Source organism: Clupea harengus, chromosome 20 (assembly GCF_900700415.2).
Source record: "Clupea harengus chromosome 20, Ch_v2.0.2, whole genome shotgun sequence".
Lineage (NCBI taxonomy): Eukaryota > Metazoa > Chordata > Actinopteri > Clupeiformes > Clupeidae > Clupea > Clupea harengus.
The window spans coordinates 11,497,765-11,520,699 of record NC_045171.1 but is presented as its reverse complement, the minus strand read 5'-3'; the positions used below and the strand labels follow the sequence as shown (position 1 = coordinate 11,520,699).

Genomic DNA, 22,935 nt, shown 5'->3' with positions numbered 1-22,935 from the left:
TTAATACACAACGATCACATGTATCTCATTTCATACCTACATTGAACCTTCCGCCACTCGTTGCTCTGAAATTGCCATTTGATACAAACAGGTGTTCATACTAATGGACACACCGAAGTCAAGTAACAGAACTGTTACTTGTTGCATTACCTTGTAACCTTAGTTTCAAGATTCCTGTAAGCAATATACATCTGATTAACTGACTGTTTGGATATATAGTGCATTGTTCAGTTTCATTGTAAGTACCACGACCACGTTGTAGTCGTTCAGAAGGACTCAAATAGTCTGAATGTTTTATAGTGTTATAATTCGGAGACTGAAGGTTGCAGCTTTGTTTTTACTTCGTCTAAACTGCTGCTCATGAGTTTGGACTCTGAGTGACGCTGTTGATCAGCAAAATTATGTCTCTGTCGTTCAAGGCCCCTCCCTGGCTTTATACATAGAGACGACGCTCTCTCTCCCTGCGCTTTAGACTGAAATAAATGATACATGGTTGTTCACGGCACTCAGCGAAACGCTTCCAAACCTTTCTATTTAAACCGACTGAGGACTATTTTTTTTATATCACACTGAATTCCTTCTAAACCTGGTAATTAAGGGGCTGCAGCTGAATTTGCTGGACTTCATTTCTCAGGATTATGGCTACATATTCTGTTTTGTGGGAGTATGGCGCAAAGCGGTTTTGTCATGCTCTTCGATGGCAAGTACTTTTTCTCACATGTTTTATACTGCATGTATCTGGGCAAATCCGATATTCTATTCCAGAGGAGATGAAGAAAGGCTCGCTGATAGGTAACGTCGCGCAGGACCTGGGGCTCGATTTGCAAAGGCTCCGTGCGGGGAGAGCTCGTATCGTTACCGGAGACAGCGTTCAGTACGCAGAGCTTAAACCAGACAAAGGGTTACTCGTGATCAGCGAGAGAATAGACCGTGAGCAGTTGTGTGGCGATGTAACACCATGTAGCTTCAGCTTTGAGATTATTCTAGAGAATCCGATGGAATTGCATTCTATCACTGTAGAAATTTTAGATGAAAATGATAACGCACCAACGTTTCAAAATAAAGACTTGGTATTTGAAATCAGTGAATCGGCAACGCAGGGCTCACGCTTTGTGTTAGAGAGTGCCTATGATCCTGACGTTGGAGTCAACGCTTTACAGCATTATATCCTAACACCTAATGATAATTTTATTTTAAAGCAACATTCGAATCCCGATGGTAGTAAATATGCAGAGATGATCCTTCAAAAATCCTTAGATAGAGAAGAACATCCTCGTCTCTCCCTGAAGCTTATTGCTGTAGATGGTGGAAATCCCCAGAGGTCTGGTACGGTAAATATAGATGTGACCATACTGGATGTAAATGATAACGCCCCTGTTTTTAACCAGACAGTCTACAGGGCCTCTATTCTAGAAAATGCGCCAAAGGGCACATATATTACCACTGTTAATGCCACCGATAAGGATAGTGGTTCAAATGGTATTGTTACCTATTATTTTTCTAAACTTAAAAGTAACATAGAAGATGTATTTAATATTGATAAAGACACCGGCCGCATATCTGTGGTGGGCCCAGTAGACCATGAAAGAGACACCAAGTATGAAATAAGAATTGAAGCCAAAGACCAAGGTGGCCTAACTGATTCTAGTAAAGTGATCATTGAGGTAACTGATGTCAATGACAACGCCCCAGTAATAAATGTTATGTCGTTTTCGAGCACAGTGTCGGAAAATTCACCGCCGGATACAACTGTTGGTATTATCAATGTTAAAGACTTGGACTCGAGTGATAATGGAAAAGTGAGCTGTGCGCTCGAAGAAAACCTCCCCTTTAAGATAAAATCAACTGTACGAAATTACTATACGCTCGTAACTGATGCAGTTTTAGATCGCGAAAAGGTGTCCCATTATAACATCACAGTTATTGCTACTGACGCAGGTAAACCTCCGCTGTCAAGTAAAAAGACATTTAGTCTGAAAGTCACAGATGTTAATGACAATTCACCAGCTTTTCCAGAAAGCTTTTATACTTCGTATGTACCAGAGAACAACGGCCCTGGGCTTTCCATCTTTACCGCTAAAGCACACGACGCGGATGAAAATCAAAACGCTAGAATTTCATACATTCTTGAAGAAACTGATATGAATGGGGCCCCAGCATCATCTTACGTGTCCATAAATGCGGAGACCGGTGTTGCTCGTGCTGTGCGCTCGTTTGATTACGAACAAATTAAACAATTTAAAGTGACTATTAAAGCACAAGATGGAGGCTCTCCCCCGCTGAGCAGTAATATGACAGTTAATATTTTAATTCAGGACCTGAACGATAACGCACCCCAGATTCTGTATCCAGTAAAGACTAGTGGTTCTCTGGTTGCTGAAATGGTTCCTCGTTCAGCAGATGTGGGCTATCTAGTTACTAAAGTGGTGGCTGTTGATGTGGACTCGGGACAAAATGCTTGGCTGTCATACAGACTGCAGAAAGATTCAGACAGACCTCTATTTGAAGTTGGCTCACAGAATGGAGAAATACGAAGCATACGCCAAGTCACTGAGAAAGATGCAGTGAAACAGAAACTTATCGTTATAGTGGAGGACAACGGCCGGCCGTCTCGTTCAGCTGCAGTCAGTGTTAATGTGGTGGTGGCTGACAGTTTCCCTGATGTGCTGTCGGAGTTCACTGATTTAACGCACGATAAGGACTACAACGACAACCTGACTTTCTACTTAGTCTTGGCCTTGGCTGTAGTGTCTTTCCTTTTTGTAACATCTTTGGTGGTTATTATATCAGTAAAAGTTTACCGATGGAGGCAATCTCGGATGTACTTCAAGTCTCATAATCTTCCCGTGATTCCATATTATCCTCCGCGTTATGCCGACGCTGGGGGTACGGGAACTCTTCGGCACGTGTACAATTACGAGGTATACAACACGACGGATTCTAGAAGGAGTGACTGTCAGATCACCAGACCTGGTGCTCAAAGCGTGCTGGTAATGGATCCCTTTTCTGTGGGTACTATGCAGTGTGTCCAAAGTGAGAAAAACATCCTCGACGAGCCTGATTCGCCTGTGGAGGTGAGTAAGTTGAGTTCACTTTGTATCCTTCTAATTTAACTTTGGCAGTTCTACTGATATGACATTTTGTTATAGGCACGTTTTATGTTCCACTGACACTGGTTCTGACGCAGAGTGACGTTTTTAAATGAGATGCCTCTATATCACCACTGGCAGTTTAACTGCAATAAGTGAGTTGAGTATTTCAGCACCACTGGCATGGACAGCGACATACTCTGTCTCGTGGCCAAATCACTGATATTACATTCAAATTTTGCTGCTAAGGCCTACTCCAACTGCATATTGGTTAAGATTGCGTTACTTACTTTGGTGGTTGTGTTTGATTACTTTATATTGCATTGCGTTGACTTAAAATAGAACTGGTGTCTGACATTCTTCGTTTGGACTCTAAGTGCCGCTGTTGAACAAGGAAAGTTGATTTGTCATGTCTTGTCTGTCAGTTCATTTGTAGCCCCTCCTTTACTCTCGAGTAGAAAGAAGCCATTTCGTTTCATACAAGGCGTGGATACAGATAAACAATTCTTCTCTTCTGCTGTCGAAACCAAATTGGACATACATATTGCGCAAGTAAATCTCCGTTTCGTACAATCATTCTACGAATGTCGAGGATTTAAAGAGTGCTTTTGCTTCATTGGATATTGGATTATAATGTTCGGAAAGGATTTACTACAATTTACGTGTGTTGAGACTTCAGGATGGGCACTGCATTGGCGAGTACTGTTTTGTATATTGTGTTTATCTCATGTTACAAATGGACAGATCCGTTATTCTATTCCGGAGGAAATGAAAAAAGGGTCGCTGATTGGTAACGTGGCACAAGACCTCGGGATAGATTTGAGAAGACTTCGGGAAGGTCGAGCTCGTATCGTCAGCGAGGAAAGCATTCAGTACACGGAGCTTAAAACAGACAAAGGAATACTCGTTGTAAATGAAAGAATAGACCGAGAGCAGTTATGCGGCGACATCACTCCCTGCAGTTTCAGCTTCGAAATCATTCTAGAGAATCCGATGGAACTGCATCGTGTTATCATCGAAATTCTCGACGTTAACGACCATTCCCCTACCTTCCAGAATGCAAACTTAAAATTTGAGATCAGCGAGTCGGCCACTCTAGGTTCTCGCTTTGTTTTAGAAAGTGCAGATGATCCAGATGTTGGTGTAAATGCCTTACAGAAATATACCTTAACAGAAAATAATAATTTTATCATAAAAGAGCATGCAAACCCAGATGGTAGTAAATATGCCGAAATGGTTCTTCAAAATACCTTAGATCGAGAGAAGCATCCACGCCTGTCTCTGAGGCTGATTGCTGTGGATGGGGGAACTCCGCAGAGGTCTGGTACTGCTAGTATAGACATTACAGTGTTAGATGCGAATGATAATGCGCCCGTATTTAATCAAACCGTGTATAGGGGTTCTGTGATGGAAAACTCGCCAAAGGGGACCTACGTTACAACCGTAAACGCGTCAGATGCAGACAGTGGGTTGTATGGTCAAGTAACATATTACTTTTCAAAAGTGAGAGGTAATGTTGCGGATATTTTCCGTATAGACGAGAATACAGGAGCTGTGTCTGTTTTTGGCCACATTGATTATGAGAAGGACAAGCGATATGAAATAAGAGTGGAGGCGAAAGATCAAGGCGGGCTCACAGATTCTAGCAAAGTTGTCATTGAGGTAATTGATGTAAATGACAATAAGCCGATAATCAATGTCATGTCTTTTTCGAACAGCTTGTCTGAGGATGCGCCACCAGGTACAACTATCGCGATATTGAATGTCAAAGATTTAGACTCTGAGAAAAATGGCCAAGTCAAGTGTGCCATAAATAATAATATGCCATTTAAAATTGAGTCATCGCTGTCTAATTATTACAATTTGATTACGGATGCTCACTTTGATCGCGAGACGGTACAAGAATACAACATAACCGTAACGGCTACTGACTCTGGTGCACCGCCACTGTCAAGCTTTACAAATCTACTTCTTAAAGTGTCAGACATTAACGATAACGCTCCTGTCTTCGAAAGAAGCCTATACACGGCTTATGTAACCGAGAATAACTCACCTGGTGTGTCTATATTTAGTGTGTTCGCAAAGGATTTAGACTCTAATCAAAATGCAAGAATATCGTATTTTTTAGAAGAAACACAAATCAGCACATCCCCAATTTCATCCTATTTCTCAATCAACTCCGAGACGGGTGTTCTCCATTCAGTTCGATCATTTGATTATGAACAAATCAAACAGCTCACGTTTGTTGTAAAAGCGCAGGATGGAGGCTCTCCTCCATTAAGTAGCAATACTACTGTACAGATTTTAATCCGTGACCAAAATGACAACCCGCCTCAGGTTTTGTATCCAGTGCAAACTAGTAGCTCAGTAGTGGCTGAAATGGTGTCTCGTTCAGCAGATGTGGGCTATCTGGTCACTAAAGTAGTTGCTGTTGATGTGGACTCCGGGCAGAATGCCTGGCTCTCGTATAAACTGCTGAAAGCAACAGACAGGGCGCTGTTTGAAGTGGGCGCTCAGAATGGAGAAATACGGACTATCAGACAAGTCACAGATAAAGATCCCGTGAAACAAAAGCTCACTGTTGTAGTAGAGGACAATGGACAGCCAGCACGTTCAGCTACAGTGAACGTTAATGTGGCTTTGGCTGACAGCTTTCCTGAAGTGCTCTCGGAGTTCACTGACTTCCAGCAGGACAAGGAGTACAACGACAACCTGACTTTTTATCTGGTCCTAGCCTTGGCTGTTGTTTCATTCCTTTTTATAACTTCTCTTGTGGCTATTATATCAGTGAAAGTTTATAGATGGAGGCAGTCACGGATGTGCTATCAATCCAATCTCCCGGTCATCCCATACTATCCACCGCGTTACCCTGATGGCACAGGAACTCTTCAGCACGTGTATAATTATGACGTATATAAGACTAATGATTCTAGAAAAAGTGACTTTAAGTTCGGCAGACCCGATAGTCAAAATGTGTTGATAATGGACCCAGCGCTACGGCAACTATTCAGCGGGTTTACAGCGAGAAAAACATCCTGGATGAGCCTGATTCACCAGATGAGGTGAGTAATGGTGTTTCATGAACAGCTGCTTGCTGTTACATATTCGAATACTGACTTTGTCATGGCCGATGTCTTTTGTGTGATATTGCTCTGAGAAAATATGACACACTTATACTGTAGCCACACTAATTCGTTTGTTTTCATGGGACAGCGGTCATTTTCAGCACCATGGACAGAGGTAGATGTTTTAGGTGATCTCAGCAGAGTTTTGAATGGGTGGTTGGGGATTTTCTCTTCTCTCTTCTTCTCTTCTATTCTCTTCTTCTCTTCTATTCTCTTCTCTCTCTCTCTCTCTCTCTCTCTGCCTGCGTGTGTGTGTGCGTGTGTGTGTGTGTGTGTGTGTGTGTGTGTGTGTGTGTGTGTGTGTGTGTGTGTGTGTGTGTGTGTGTGTGTGTGTGTGTGTATGCGTGTGTGTGTGTGAGAGAGAGAGAGAGAGATGGAAGAGGAAATGTCTTTCCTGTCTTGCAAAAGAGCTTTTAGGCTCCAACCACAAACTGAACAAACGTAGTATTCTCAGCTTTGTTGATGAGGTGTACAGCCAACGAGCAGAAGAGAGCAATTCACTTTTCCTTTTTCCTCAGCTTTTATTCAAGTTATTCTCCATGTCATTACACTGAGGGTGTATGAATCACACATCTGTAGATATAACCCACAATATATTTTTGATTCAAAATAATTCACATTGAAAATAACCTTAAGTACTACCCAAAATATTTCAGCTTTACTGAAAGTTTGCTGGGACACGATTGTATCAACTCGTTAATCTATAGCCATGCTATTTTATATATCATGTCTATATGCAATTAGCTTAAGTTTGATTCTATAAAATATGGACTATGCATTATTTATTATTTATCATTAGTGAAAAGACTACCACCTCATTTATATTCTATTATGTGGTGTAGAAACAAGTGTGTAATCGTGGTTTCCTCATTGTAAATTGAAAGCTGGAATGTCTAACTTTGGACTCTGAGTGCCGCTGTTGATCATGAGATATATTTTGTACGAGAGGAGGTCCGTCAGTAATCAGTAGATCCGCCCCTAACATTGCGCTCCGGGATGTGTGAGGTAGCCTCGTTTCTTTATGCGTCTCTAAAGGACTGTTCGTATGACAGAGATTGTTTGGACTTATGGTGGATTTTTGACTTCATTATTTTTTGGTAAAACGTCCGTTGGGATTTTCTTAAGGATTACCATGGCCACTAAGGAAGGACGTAAGCGTTCACACATTGACGGGTCTATCTTTATTCGAAAGCACTGGCAAGTAATATTGTTATTGGCGAGCTTTTGTGATAGTATTGGCGCACAAATTCGTTATTCTATTCCAGAGGAGATGAAGGTTGGTTCGCTTATTGGTAACGTGGCACAAGACCTCGGGATAGATTTGAGAAGACTTCGGCAAGGTCGAGCTCGTATCGTCAGCGAGGAAAGCATTCAGTACACGGAGCTGAAGTCAGACAAAGGAATACTCGTTGTAAATGAAAGAATAGACCGAGAGCAGTTATGCGGTGACATCACTCCCTGCAGTTTCAGCTTCGAAATCATTCTAGAGAATCCGATGGAACTGCATCGTGTTATCATCGAAATTATCGACGTTAACGACCATTCCCCTACTTTCCAGAATGCAAACTTAAAATTTGAGATCAGCGAGTTGGCCACTCTAGGTTCTCGCTTTGTTTTAGAAAGTGCGGATGATCCAGATGTTGGTGTAAATGCCTTACAGAAATATACATTAACAGAAAATAGTAATTTTCTCATAAAAGAGCATGCAAACCCAGATGGTAGTAAATATGCCGAAATGGTTCTCCAAAATGCCTTAGATCGAGAGAAACATCCACGCCTGTCTCTAAAGCTGATTGCTGTGGATGGGGGAAATCCGCAGAGGTCTGGTACTGCTAGTATAGACATTACAGTGTTGGATGTGAATGATAATGCGCCCGTATTTAATCAAACCGTGTATAGGGGTTCTGTGATGGAAAACTCGCCAAAAGGGACCTACGTTACAAACGTAAACGCGTCAGATGCAGACAGTGGGTTAAATGGTCAAGTAGCATATTACTTTTCAAAAGTGAGAAATAATGTTGCGGATATTTTCCGTATAGACGAGAATACAGGAGCTGTGTCTGTTTTTGGTCACATTGATTACGAGAAGGACAAGCGATTTGAAATTAGGGTGGAGGCGAAAGATCAAGGTGGACTCATAGATTCTAGTAAAGTTGTCATTGAGGTAATTGATGTAAATGACAATAAGCCGATAATCAATGTCATGTCTTTTTCTAACAGCTTGTCTGAAGATGCGCCACGAGGTACAACTATCGCAATATTGAATGTCAAAGATGTAGACTCTGAGAAAAATGGCCACGTCACGTGTGCAATAAATAATAATATGCCATTTAAAATTGAGTCATCGCTGTCTAATTATTACAATTTGATTACGGATGCTCACTTTGATCGCGAGACAGTACAAGAATACAACATAACCGTAACGGCAACTGACTCTGGTGCACCGCCACTGTCAAGCTTTACAAATCTACTTCTCAAAGTGTCAGACATTAACGATAACGCTCCTGTCTTCGAAAGAAGCCAATACACCGCGTATGTAACCGAGAATAACTCACCTGGTGTGTCTATATTTAGTGTGTTCGCAAAGGATTTAGACTCTAATCAAAATGCAAGAATATCATATTTTTTAGAAGAAACACAAATCAGCACATCCCCAATTTCATCCTATTTCTCAATCAACTCCGAGACGGGTGTTCTACATGCAGTTCGATCATTTGATTATGAACAAATCAAACAGCTCACGTTTTTTGTAAAAGCGCAGGACGGGGGCTCCCCTCCATTAAGTAGCAATACTACTGTACAGATTTTAATCCGTGACCAAAATGACAACGCGCCTCAGGTTTTGTATCCAGTGCAAACTAGTAGCTCGGTAGTGGCTGAAATGGTGTCTCGTTCAGCAGATGTGGGCTATCTGGTCACTAAAGTGGTGGCTGTTGATGTGGACTCTGGACAGAATGCCTGGCTCTCATATAAACTACTGAAAGCAACAGACAGGGCCCTGTTTGAAGTGGGCGCTCAGAATGGAGAAATACGGACTATCAGACAAGTCACTGATAAAGATCCCGTGAAACAAAAGGTCACTGTTGTAGTGGAGGACAATGGACAGCCAGCACGTTCAGCTACAGTGAATGTTAATGTGGCTTTGGCTGACAGCTTTCCTGAAGTGCTCTCGGAGTTCACTGACTTCCAGCAAGACAAGGAGTACAACGACAACCTGACTTTTTATCTGGTCCTAGCCTTGGCTGTTGTTTCATTCCTTTTTATAACTTCTCTTGTGGCTATTATATCAGTGAGAGTTTATAGATGGAGGCAGTCACGGATGTGCTATCAATCCAATCTCCCGGTCATCCCATACTATCCACCGCGTTACCCAGATGGCACAGGAACTCTTCAGCACGTGTATAATTATGATGTATATAAGACTAATGATTCTAGAAAAAGTGACTTTAAGTTCGGCAGACCCGATAGTCAAAATGTGTTGATAATGGACGCCAGCGCTACGGCAACTATTCAGCGTGTTTACAGCGAGAAAAACATCCTGGATGAGCCTGATTCACCAGACGAGGTGAGTAATGGTGTTTCATGAACAGCTGCTTGCTGTTACATATTCGAATACTGACTTTGTCATGGCCGACGACTTTTGTGTGATATTGCTCTGAGCAAATATGACACACTAATACTGTAGCCACACTAATTCGTTTGTTTTCATGGGACAGCGGTCATTTTCAGCACCATGGACAGAGGTATATGTTTTAGGTGATGGCAGAAGGGTTTTGGGGGGTTTTGAATGGGTGGCTTGGGCTTTTCTCTTCTCTTCTATTTTCTCCCTCTCTCTCTCTGTGTGTGTGTGCGTGTGTGCGTGTGTGTGCGTGTGTGTGTGTGTGTGTGTGTGGTGTGTGTGTGTGTGTGTGTGTGTGTGTGTGTGTGTGTGTGTGTGTGTGTGTGTGTGTGTGTGTGTGTGTTTGTGTGTGTGTGTGTGTGTGTGAGAGAGAGAGAGATGGAAGAGGAGATTTCTTTCCTGTCTTGCAAAAGAGCTTTTTGGCTCCAACCACAAACTGAACAAACGTAGTATTCTCAGCTTTGTTGATGAGGTGTACAGCCAACGAGCAGAAGAGAGCAATTCACTATTCCTTTTTCCTCAGCTTTTATTCAAGTTATTCTCCATGTCATTACACTGAGGGTGTATGAATCACACATCTGTAGATATAACCCACAATATATTTTTGATTAAAAAGAATTCAAATTGAAAATAACCTTAAGTACTACCCAAAATATTTCAGCTTTACTGAAAGTTTGCTGGGACACGATTGTATCAACTCGTTAATGTATAGTCATGCTATTTTATATATCATGTCTATATGCGATTAGCTTAAGTTTGATTCTATAAAGTATGGACTATGCATTATTTATTCTTTATCTTTAGTGAAAAGACTACGACCTCGTTTATGTTATATTATTTGGTGTGTAGAAACAAGTGTGTAATCGTGGTTTCCTCATTTTACATTGAAAGCTGGAATGTCTAACTTTCGACTCTGAGTGCCGCTGTTGATCATGAGATATATTTTGTACGAGAGGAGGTCCGTCAGTAATCGGTAGATCCTCCCCTAACATTGCGCGCTGGGAAGTGTGAGGTAGCCTCGTTTCTTTATGCGTCGCTAAAGGACTGTTCGTATGACAGAGATTGTTTGGACTTATGGTGGATTTTTGACATCATTATTTTTGTGTAAAACGTTCGGTGGGATTTTCTTAAGGATTACCATGGCCACTGAGGGAGGACGTAGGTGTTCACACATTGACGGGCCTATCTTTATTCGAAAGCACTGGCAAGTAATATTGTTATTGGCGAGCTTTTGTGATATTATTGGCGCACAGATTCGTTATTCTATTCCGGAGGAGATGAAGGTCGGTTCACTTATTGGGAATGTTGCTCAAGACTTGGGACTTGATTTGAAAAGGCTTCGATCGGGCCGTGCCCGTATCGTCACTGGAGAAAGCATACAGTACACAGAGCTGAAGTCAGACAAAGGGATTCTAGTTGTGAGCGAGAGGATAGACCGAGAGCAGCTATGCGGTGAAATCACCCCATGTAGCTTCAGTTTTGAAATCATTCTAGAAAATCCAATGGAACTACACCAGGTCACAGTTGAAATCCTAGATATAAATGATAATGCACCCGTATTTCGGAAAACTGAAATCAATTTTGAGATAAGTGAAGCAGCTACTCTTGCCTCGCGTTTTGTGCTGGGTAGTGCCGATGATCCTGACGTCGGAATAAATGCTCTTCAGAATTACGTTCTTTCTCCAAATGCTCATTTTGTTTTAAAAGAGCAGTCGAATCCAGATGGGAGTAAATATGCAGAAATGGTTCTTCAGAAAGCTTTAGACAGAGAAGAGAATCCACGCCTTTCTTTAAAACTAATAGCAGTGGATGGCGGAAATCCACAAAGATCTGGCACTGTAAATATAGATGTCACCGTACTAGATGCTAATGATAATGTCCCCGTGTTTAATCAGACCGTGTATAAATCGACTGTAGTGGAAAATGCACCGAGAGGTACTTATGTGACGACAGTTAATGCAACCGATGCTGATACTGGTTCTTATGGATTGATAGTGTACTCGTTTAGTGATCTGAAGGAGGATTTAAAAAAAATATTTAGCATTGACGAGTCCACAGGCACAATTTCAGTCGTCGGAGCGATCGACTTTGAACAAAATAAACGGTATGAAATAAGAGTTGAAGCAAAAGACCATGGAGGATTCACTGGCACTACTAAGGTTATTATAGAAGTTATAGATATTAATGATAATGTGCCAGTTATGAACGTCATGTCTTTTTCGAGTCCTGTGTCCGAGGATTCTTCCATAGGGACGACAATAGCTATAATAAACGTCAAAGATGCTGATTCTGGTAACAATGGCCAGGTTACATGTTCCATAGACAGAAGTCTTCCTTTCGATATCAAATCGTCTCTAGCAAACTATTATACTCTAGTCACAGGCGCGTTATTTGACCGAGAAACATTGTCTGAGTACAATATCACCGTAACTGCAGTCGACTCCGGATCATCCCCACTCTCTACTGTCAAGACTCTGCGTCTAACGCTGTCTGACGTCAATGACAACGCACCCATTTTCGAGCAGAAAATGTATTTAGTGTATATCATGGAAAATAACTCTCCCGGGTTGTCCCTTTTCACAGTAAAGGCGAGGGACTCAGATGCGAATCAAAATGCCAGAATATCATATTACTTAGATGAAAAGCAGAGTGATGGAACTTCGGTATCTACTTATTTATCTATAAATTCCGAAACTGGGGTTTTGCATGCAGTGCGTTCATTTGACTTTGAGCAAATTAAGCAACTCAGCTTTATTGTGAAAGCACAAGACGGCGGCTCCCCTCCTCTAAGTAGTAATGCCACTCTTTACTTAATCATACGGGATCAAAATGACAATGCGCCTCAGATTCTGTATCCGATACAAACTAGTGGATCTCTCGTGGCTGAAATTGTGCCTCGTTCAGCAGATATGGGCTACCTCGTCACCAAGGTGGTAGCTGTTGATGTGGACTCTGGGCAGAATGCCTGGCTCTCATATAAACTACAGAAAGCAACAGAGAGAGCGCTGTTTGAAGTGGGCGCACAGAATGGAGAAATAAGAACTATCCGTCAAATTACTGACAAAGATGCTCTTAAGCAGAAGCTCACTGTTGTAGTCGAGGACAACGGACAGCCCTCTCGCTCAGCTACAGTCAGTGTTAACGTGGCTTTGGCGGACAGCTTTCCTGAAGTACTGTCGGAGTTCACTGACATGACGCATGACAAAGAGTACAACGAGAACCTCACATTTTATTTAGTCCTGGCTTTAGCCGTCGTGTCTTTTCTTTTTATTGTGTCCATCATTTCAATACTGTCAGTGAAATGCTACAGATGGAGACGTGAGCAGATGTTCTATAAATCGAACGGCAATCTCCCAGTCATTCCGTATTACCCACCACTTTACGCAGACGTCGGAGGCACGGGTACTCTACAGCACGTTTATAATTATGAGGTGTGTAGGACAATGGACTCCAGGAAAAGTGATCTGAATTACGGCAGACCTTGTAGTGAAAGTATCATAAGCCTGGACACGTGTGGAAAAGATACACTCCCACATGCCAACAGGGAAAGACTGACCATGGATGATGCAGGCAATCAGGTGAGCTTCATATCTTTACTTGGGAACTTCAGTTTTCTTGTGTGTTTTTTTATCCTGCGTATTTAATGATGACATCACCCACCAATGTTGCAATACTTCAAGTCGCAATTTGTTTCAATAAATATTCTTTATAGACTTAGACATAGAAAGCTAAATGTACTTACTTCAGCTATATCTTTCCAGTCTAACACCCACTCAGGTTGCTAGCCATGGTGCTGAAGGTCCACATTACATACACTGAGGGTGTATGAATCACACATCTGTAGATATAACTCACAATATATTTTAGATTCAAAATAATTCAAATTGCAAATAACCTTAAGTATCAGTCCAAATATTTCAGCTCTACTGAAAGTTTGCTGGAACACGATTTTATCAACTCCTAAATCTATAGCCATGCTATTTTATATATCATGTCTATATGCAATGAGCTTACATTTTATTCTATAAAATATGGACTATGCATTATGTATTATTTATCATTAGTGAAACGACTACGACCTCGTTTATTTTCTATTCTGTGGTGTGTAGAAACAAGTGTGTAATCGTGGTTTCCTCATTGTACATTGAAAGCTGGAATGTCTAACTTTGGACTCTGAGTGCCGCTGTTGATCATGAGATATATTTTGTACGAGAGGAGGTCCGTCAGTAATCGGTAGATCCTCCCCTAACATTGCGCTCTGGGAAGTGTGAGGTAGCCTCGTTTCTTTATGCGTCTCTAAAGGACTGTTCGTATGACGGAGATTGTTTGGACTTATGGTGGATTTTTGACATCATTATTTTTTGGTAAAACATACAGTGGGATTTTCTTAAGGATTACCATGGCCACTAAGGAGGGACGTAGGCGTTCACACATTGACGGGTCTATCTTTATTCGAAAGCACTGGCAAGTAATATTGTTATTGGCGAGCTTTTGTGATATTATTGGCGCACAGATTCGTTATTCTATTCCGGAGGAGATGAAGGTTGGTTCGCTTATTGGGAATGTTGCTCAAGACCTGGGACTTGATTTGAAAAGGCTTCGATCGGGCCGTGCCCGTATCGTCACTGGAGAAAGCATACAGTACACAGAGCTGAAGTCAGACAAAGGGATTCTAGTTGTGAGCGAGAGGATAGACCGAGAGCAGCTATGCGGTGAAATCACCCCATGTAGCTTCAGTTTTGAAATCATTCTAGAAAATCCAATGGAACTACACCAGGTCACAGTTGAAATCCTAGATATAAATGATAATGCGCCCGTATTTCGGAAAACTGAAATCAATTTTGAGATAAGTGAAGCAGCTACGGTTGGCTCGCGTTTTGTGCTGGGTAGTGCCGATGATCCCGACGTCGGACTTAATGCTCTTCAGAATTACGTTCTTTCTCCAAATGCTCATTTTGTTTTAAAAGAGCAGTCGAATCCAGATGGGAGTAAATATGCAGAAATGGTTCTTCAGAAAGCTTTAGACAGAGAAGATAATCCACGCCTTTCTTTAAAACTAATAGCAGTGGATGGCGGAAATCCAGAGAGATCTGGCACTGTAAATATAGATGTCACCGTACTAGATAATAATGACAATGTCCCCGTGTTTAATCAGACCGTGTATAAATCGACTGTGGAGGAAAATGCACCGAGAGGTACTTATGTGACCACAGTAAATGCAACTGATGCTGATGCCGGTTCTAATGGGTATATAGTGTACTCGTTTAGTGATCTGAAGGAGGATTTAAAAAAAATATTTAGCATTGACGAGTCCACAGGCACAATTTCTGTCGTCGGAGCGATTGACTTTGAACAAAATAAACGGTATGAAATAAGAGTTGAAGCAAAAGACCATGGAGGATTCACTGGCACTAGTAAGGTTATTATAGAAGTTGTAGATATTAATGATAATGCGCCAGTTATGAACGTCATGTCTTTTTCTAGTCCTGTGTCCGAGGATTCTCCCATAGGGACGACAATAGCTATAATAAACGTCAAAGATGCTGATTCTGCTTACAATGGTCAAGTTACATGCTCCATAGACAGAGGTCTTCCTTTCGATATCAAATCGTCTCTAGCAAACTATTATACTCTAGTCACAGGCGCGTTATTTGACCGCGAAACATTGTCTGAGTACAATATCACCGTAACGGCAGTTGATTCCGGATCATCCCCACTCTCTACTGTCAAGACTCTGCGTCTAACGCTGTCTGACGTCAATGACAACGCACCCATTTTCGAGCAGAAAATGTATTCAGTGTATATAATGGAAAATAACTCTCCCGGGTTGTCCATCTTTACAGTAAAGTCGAGGGACTCAGATGCGAATCAAAATGCCAGAATATCATATTACTTAGATGAAAAGCAGAGTGATGGAACTTCGGTATCTACTTATTTATCTATAAATTCCGAAACTGGGGTTTTGCATGCAGTGCGTTCATTTGACTTTGAGCAAATTAAGCAACTCAGCTTTATTGTGAAAGCACAAGACGGCGGCTCCCCTCCTCTAAGTAGTAATGCCACTCTTTACTTAATCATACGGGATCAAAATGACAATGCGCCTCAGATTCTGTATCCGATACAAACTAGTGGATCCCTCGTGGCTGAAATTGTGCCTCGTTCAGCAGATATGGGCTACCTCGTCACCAAGGTGGTGGCTGTTGATGTGGACTCTGGACAGAATGCCTGGCTCTCATACAAACTACAGAAAGCAACAGAGAGAGCGTTGTTTGAAGTGGGCGCACAGAATGGAGAAATAAGAACTATCCGTCAAATTACTGACAAAGATGCTGTTAAGCAGAAGCTCACTGTTGTAGTCGAGGACAACGGACAGCCCTCTCGCTCAGCTACAGTCAGTGTTAACGTGGCTTTGGCGGACAGCTTTCCTGAAGTACTGTCGGAGTTCACTGACATGACGCATGACAAAGAGTACAACGAGAACCTCACATTTTATTTAGTCCTGGCTTTAGCCGTCGTGTCTTTTCTTTTTATTGTGTCCATCATTTCAATACTGTCAGTGAAATGCTACAGATGGAGACGTGAGCAGATGTTCTATAAATCGAACGGCAATCTCCCAGTCATTCCGTATTACCCACCACTTTACGCAGACGTCGGAGGCACGGGTACTTTGCAGCACGTTTATAATTATGAGGTGTGTAGAACAATGGACTCCAGGAAAAGTGATCTGAATTACGGCAGACCTTGTAGTGAAAGTATCATAAGCCTGGACACGTGTGGAAAAGATACACTCCCACATGCCAACAGGGAAAGACTGACCATGGATGATGCAGGCAATCAGGTGAGCTTCATATCTTTACTTGGGAACTTCAGTTTTCTTGTGTGTTTTTTTATCCTGCGTATTTAATGATGACATCACCCACCAATGTTGCAATACTTCAAGTCGCAATTCGTTTCAATAAATATTCTTTATAGACTTAGACATAGAAAGCTAAATGTACTTACTTCAGCTATATCTTTCCAGTCTAACACCCACTCAGGTTGCTAGCCATGGTGCTGAAGGTCCACATTACATACACTGAGGGTGTATGAATCACACATCTGTAGATATAACTCACAATATATTTTAGATTCAAAATAATTCAAATTGCAAATAACCTTAAGTATCAGTCCAAATATTTCAGCTCTACTGAAAGTTTGCTGGAACACGATTTTATCAACTCCTAAATCTATAGCCATGCTATTTTATATATCATGTCTATATGCAATGAGCTTACATTTTATTCTATAAAATATGGACTATGCATTATGTGTTATTTATCATTAGTGAAACGACTACGACCTCGTTTATTTATATAGAAACAAGTGTGTAATCGTGGTTTCCTCATTGTACATTGAAAGCTGGAATGTCTAACTTTGGACTCTGAGTGCCGCTGTTGATCATGAGATATATTTTGTACGAGAGGAGGTCCGTCAGTAATCGGTAGATCCTCCCCTAACATTGCGCTCTGGGAAGTGTGTGGTAGCCTCGTTTCTTTATGCGTCTCTAAAGGACTGTTCGTATGACGGAGATTGTTTGGACTTATGGTGGATTTTTGACATCATTATTTTTTGGTAAAACATACAGTGGGATTTTCTTAAGGATTACCATGGCCACTAAGGAGGGACGTAGGCGTTCACACATTGACGGGTCTATCTTTATTCGAAAGCACTGGCAAGTAATATTGTTATTGGCGAGCTTTTGTGATATTATTGGCGCACAGATTCGTTATTCTATTCCGGAGGAGATGAAGGTTGGTTCGCTTATTGGGAATGTTGCTCAAGACCTGGGACTTGATTTGAAAAGGCTTCGATCGGGCCGTGCCCGTATCGTCACTGGAGAAAGCATACAGTACACAGAGCTGAAGTCAGACAAAGGGATTCTAGTTGTGAGCGAGAGGATAGACCGAGAGCAGCTATGCGGTGAAATCACCCCATGTAGCTTCAGTTTTGAAATCATTCTAGAAAATCCAATGGAACTACACCAGGTCACAGTTGAAATCCTAGATATAAATGATAATGCACCCGTATTTCGGAAAACTGAAATCAATTTTGAGATAAGCGAAGCAGCTACTCTTGGCTCGCGTTTTGTGCTGGGTAGTGCCGATGATCCTGACGTCGGAATAAATGCTCTTCAGAATTACGTTCTTTCTCCAAATGCTCATTTTGTTTTAAAAGATCAGTCGAATCCAGATGGGAGTAAATATGCAGAAATGGTTCTTCAGAAAGCTTTAGACAGAGAAGAGAATCCACGCCTTTCTTTAAAGCTAACAGCAGTGGATGGTGGAAATCCACAGAGATCTGGCACTGTAAATATAGATATCACAGTACTAGATAATAATGACAATGTCCCCGTGTTTAATCAGACCGTGTATAAATCGACTGTGATGGAAAATGCACCGAGAGGTACTTATGTAACGACAGTTAATGCAACTGATGCTGATGCCGGTTCTAATGGATTGATAGTGTACTCGTTTAGTGATCTGAAGAAGGATTTAAAAGAAATATTTAGCATTGACGAGTCCACGGGCACAATTTCAGTCGTCGGAGCGATCGACTTTGAACAAAACAAACGGTATGAAATAAGAGTTGATGCAAAAGACCATGGAGGATTCACTGGCACTAGTAAGGTTATTATAGAAGTTTTAGATATTAATGATAATGCGCCAGTTATGAACGTCATGTCTTTTTCTAGTCCTGTGTCCGAGGATTCTCCCATAGGGACGACAATAGCTATAATAAACGTCAAAGATGCTGATTCTGGTAACAATGGTCAAGTTACATGCTCCATAGACAGAGGTCTTCCTTTCGATATCAAATCGTCTCTAGCAAACTATTATACTCTAGTCACAGGCGCGTTATTTGACCGCGAAACATTGTCTGAGTACAATATCACCGTAACTGCAGTCGACTCCGGATCATCCCCACTCTCTACTGTCAAGACTCTGCGTCTAACGCTGTCTGACGTCAATGACAACGCACCCATTTTCGAGCAGAAAATGTATTCAGTGTATATAATGGAAAATAACTCTCCCGGGTTGTCCATCTTTACAGTAAAGGCGAGGGACTCAGATGCGAATCAAAATGCCAGAATATCATATTACTTAGATGAAAAGCAGAGTGATGGAACTTCGGTATCTACTTATTTATCTATAAATTCCGAAACTGGGGTTTTGCATGCAGTGCGTTCATTTGACTTTGAGCAAATTAAGCAACTCAGCTTTATTGTGAAAGCACAAGACGGCGGCTCTCCTCCTCTAAGTAGTAATGCCACTCTTCACTTAATCATCCGGGATCAAAATGACAATGCGCCTCAGATTCTGTATCCGATACAAACTAGTGGATCCCTCGTGGCTGAAATTGTGCCTCGTTCAGCAGATATGGGCTACCTTGTCACCAAAGTGGTGGCTGTTGATGTGGACTCTGGACAGAATGCCTGGCTCTCATATAAACTACAGAAAGCAACAGAGAGAGCGCTGTTTGAGGTGGGCGCTCAGAATGGAGAAATAAGAACTATTCGTCAAATTACTGACAAAGATGCTTTTAAGCAGAAGCTCACTGTTGTAGTCGAGGACAACGGACAGCCCTCTCGCTCAGCTACAGTCAGTGTTAACGTGGCTTTGGCGGACAGCTTTCCTGAAGTACTGTCGGAGTTCACTGACATGACGCATGACAAAGAGTACAACGAGAACCTCACATTTTATTTAGTCCTGGCTTTAGCCGTCGTGTCTTTTCTTTTTATTGTGTCCATCATTTCAATACTGTCAGTGAAATGCTACAGATGGAGACGTGAGCAGATGTTCTATAAATCGAACGGCAATCTCCCAGTCATTCCGTATTACCCACCACTTTACGCAGACGTCGGAGGCACGGGTACTTTGCAGCACGTTTATAATTATGAGGTGTGTAGAACAATGGACTCCAGGAAAAGTGATCTGAATTACGGCAGACCTTGTAGTGAAAGTATCATAAGCCTGGACACGTGTGGAAAAGATACACTCCCACATGCCAACAGGGAAAGACTGACCATGGATGATGCAGGCAATCAGGTGAGCTTCATATCTTTACTTGGGAACTTCAGTTTTCTTGTGTGTTTTTTATCCTTTGTATTTAATGATGAACTTCACCCACCAATGTTGCAATACTTCAAGTCGCAATTCGTTTTAATAAATATTGTTTATAGACTTTATAAAACTAAATGTACTTACTTCAGCTTTAACTTTCCAGTCTAACACCCACTCGGGTTGCTAGCCATGGTGCTGAAAGCCCACATTGTAATATAGTAAGACAGTTGAAGAACCTATTTGTTATTCGTTTGCTACTATATGTCATATCAGAGTACCTAATTTGTTACTTTACATGCAGTACAACACATTGGTCTGCAAGTGCCGCTGTTGGTTAATATGTTAAGAGGAATTTTGAACTGAATAAGGGCTATACCTCCTCCGTCTCTGCATAAATAGGGATGACAAAGCTGTGCGCAAAACACGACGACATTCGCCGAAAGTATTCGCTATAAACCCATATCATTGGATAGCTTACTTAAATTCTTGTCATTTTGGACGGTATACCATTTTACTTGGGGAATATTCCGATATTGCCGTTCATTTTCGAGGATTCTATTGTGCTTTTATACCCAAAGAAAATGCCGGACAGGACAATGGCTTGGCAAGTACTGTTGTTTGTTTCTCTCTCTAGCCTCAGCTCCGTGCAGGGGCAAATCGTTTACTCAGTCCCCGAAGAAATGACGAAAGGCTCTGTAGTAGGGAACATAGCACAGGATTTAGGTTTGGATGTGAAAAGACTTAAATCAGGGAAAGCTCGCATTTATACTGGAGACGGAACTGAATACGTAGAGCTTATGCCAGATAAGGGGATCCTTCTTATCAAAGAGAGGATAGACCGCGAAGCCCTGTGTGGCCAGACAACACCATGCGCGCTTCATTTCCAAATAATATTAGAAAATCCTATGGAATTCTATAGTGTTACAGTTCAGATCACGGACATTAATGATAATGCACCCCTTTTTCCAGTGGAGGAAATGACGTTTGAAATAAGCGAGTCTTCTCTCCTCGGTGCAAGATTTACGCTGGAAAAAGCTATAGATAGTGATGTTGGAATCAATGGCCTTCAAGGCTACGCCCTAAAGCCAAGTGATATATTTGAATTGGAAACACAAACTCATTCCGATGACACCAAAAGTGTTGTCATGATATTGAAAAGATCTTTAGATCGAGAGAAAGAAGACGGTTTATTGTTACTCTTGACTGCTACTGATGGAGGCGATCCGCAGATGTCTGGGACAGTGCAGATACGCATTTCGGTACTAGATGCCAATGATAACGCTCCGATTTGTTCCCAAAGAGTATATAAATCAAGTGTTTTAGAAAATGCTTCAAAAGGCACAGTTCTAACCACTGTCCATGCTTCTGATGCCGATGAAGGGTTGAATGGCAGAGTAACATACACACTGTCGAAGCCTGTCGGTGACATGACTGGATTATTTAAAATAGACGATACTACTGGTGTACTGAAATTGATAGGAGACACAGATTATGAGAAAATCAAACGCTATCAAATTGATGTCCTGGCCAAAGATCACGGAGGTCACTCAGATACGTGTAAGGTGATTATTGATGTCATCGACGCAAACGATAACAGTCCGATTTTAAATGTCATGTCCAAGTCGTCATCAATACCCGAAAACTCTAAATCCGGTACCGTTGTTAGTATTCTTAATATGCAGGACCCAGACTCGGGGGAGAACGGTAATGTTCAGTGTACTATAAATGAAAATATGCCATTTGTCTTGAAGACTACGTCAAACAATTTCTACAGTTTAGTTACAGACGGTGAATTAGATCGAGAGAGAGATTCAACATATAACATCTCTGTGACCTGCTCTGATGAAGGCGTGCCCTCTCTCTCCAGCAGCGTCACTCTCTCCCTCCAGATATCAGACGTGAACGATAACGCGCCCGTGTTTGAAAGGAGCAGCTATGAAGCCTCCATTCCAGAAAATAACTCACCTGGCCTCTCCATTTTCACAGTAAAAGCAATGGATATGGATTTTAATCAAAATGCCAGAGTTTCGTATATGTTGGAGGAATCCTCTGTGAATGGGGTAGCAGTCTCCTCGTATGTGTCCGTTAATGCTGAGAGTGGAGTCATTCATGCTGTGCGCACTTTTGATTACGAACAGATAAAGCATTTTAATTTCCATGTCAAAGCACAAGATGGAGGATCTCCTCCGTTAAGTACGAATGTTAGTGTTAAAATAAACATTCAAGATCAGAACGATAATGCACCTCAGATTCTGTACCCAGTGCAAACTAGTGGCTCACTGGTAGCTGAAATTGTTCCTCGTTCAGCAGACGTAGGCTATCTTGTTAGTAAAGTGGTGGCTGTTGATGTAGATTCTGGTCAGAATGCCTGGCTGTCATACAAGCTGCGGAAAGGGTCAGACAGAGCTCTATTTGAGGTTGGCGCACAGAATGGAGAAATAAGAACTATACGTCAGGTGACTGATAAAGATGCTGTGAAACAAAAACTCACTATTGTTGTGGAGGACAACGGACAGCCCTCTCGCTCAGCTACAGTCAATGTCAACGTGGCTGTGGCGGACAGCTTTCCTGAAATACTCTCGGAGTTTACTGACTTTACGCACGACAAGGAGTACAACGACAATCTGACTTTTTATTTAGTCCTGGCCCTCGCTGTTGTTTCATTTCTATTCATCGTGTCCATAATAGCCATACTGTCGGTGAAGTGCTACAGATGGAGACGTGAGCAGATGTTTTATAAGTCCAATGGGAATCTACCGGTTATTCCTTATTACCCACCTCTTTATGCGGACGTTGGCGCCACGGGGACCATGCATCATCTTCATAATTATGAAGTTTATGGAACAACTGACTCTAGAAGGAGCGATGTAAAATGTCGTAGACCTTGCAATGAAAGTATTATTAGCCTGGATGCCAGTGGGACACTTACACTCCCGCATCCCAATTCAGAGAAACTCCTCATGGATGATCAGGTGAGTTGTATTGCTTTTGTAAGCCATTAG

General features: G+C 41.8%; 5 protein-coding genes across 13 annotated transcripts in view; all 5 read left to right on the top strand.

The window, feature by feature from the left end:
* The window catches only part of LOC105912957 (protocadherin gamma-A11-like), a 208,080-nt gene that overhangs the window by 65,596 nt on the left and 119,549 nt on the right, over window positions 1-22,935 (top strand). Inside the window, exon 1 of one of the 9 annotated variants that reach the window (XM_031587210.2) lies at window positions 18-3,074. The exons of 7 other annotated variants lie outside the window; for them this stretch is intronic. In XM_031587210.2, the coding sequence (XP_031443070.1) occupies window positions 639-3,074 (2,436 nt within the window). In that variant the 5' untranslated portion in view covers window positions 18-638. Of the gene's footprint in view, window positions 1-17; window positions 3,075-6,571; window positions 9,780-22,935 lie in introns of those variants that run through there. One more of the 9 variants, XM_031587204.2, reaches the window with a different exon arrangement.
* On the top strand, window positions 10,854-13,497 carry LOC116225195 (protocadherin beta-3-like). The gene has a single exon (XM_031587243.2). The coding sequence runs from the start codon at window positions 10,886-10,888 to the stop codon at window positions 13,475-13,477; it is 2,592 nt and encodes an 863-aa protein (XP_031443103.1). The 5' UTR covers window positions 10,854-10,885; the 3' UTR covers window positions 13,478-13,497.
* Window positions 13,761-17,003, top strand: LOC116225196 (protocadherin beta-16-like). The gene has a single exon (XM_031587244.2). The coding sequence runs from the start codon at window positions 14,146-14,148 to the stop codon at window positions 16,735-16,737; it is 2,592 nt and encodes an 863-aa protein (XP_031443104.1). The 5' UTR covers window positions 13,761-14,145; the 3' UTR covers window positions 16,738-17,003.
* LOC116225194 (protocadherin beta-16-like) lies at window positions 17,221-20,106 on the top strand. The gene has a single exon (XM_031587241.2). It carries the CDS (start codon window positions 17,393-17,395, stop codon window positions 20,099-20,101), a length of 2,709 nt encoding a protein of 902 aa, XP_031443101.1. The 5' UTR covers window positions 17,221-17,392; the 3' UTR covers window positions 20,102-20,106.
* On the top strand, window positions 20,503-22,935 carry LOC116225200 (protocadherin gamma-A11-like). Its single transcript, XM_031587247.2, has one exon. It carries the CDS (start codon window positions 20,515-20,517, stop codon window positions 22,933-22,935), a length of 2,421 nt encoding a protein of 806 aa, XP_031443107.1. The 5' UTR covers window positions 20,503-20,514.

Coding starts and splice junctions, on each gene's coding strand:
- LOC116225195 (XM_031587243.2), top strand. CDS start 10,886: ATGACAGAGATTGTTTGGACTTATGGTGGATTTTTGACATCATTATTT.
- LOC116225196 (XM_031587244.2), top strand. CDS start 14,146: ATGACGGAGATTGTTTGGACTTATGGTGGATTTTTGACATCATTATTT.
- LOC116225194 (XM_031587241.2), top strand. CDS start 17,393: ATGACGGAGATTGTTTGGACTTATGGTGGATTTTTGACATCATTATTT.
- LOC116225200 (XM_031587247.2), top strand. CDS start 20,515: ATGCCGGACAGGACAATGGCTTGGCAAGTACTGTTGTTTGTTTCTCTC.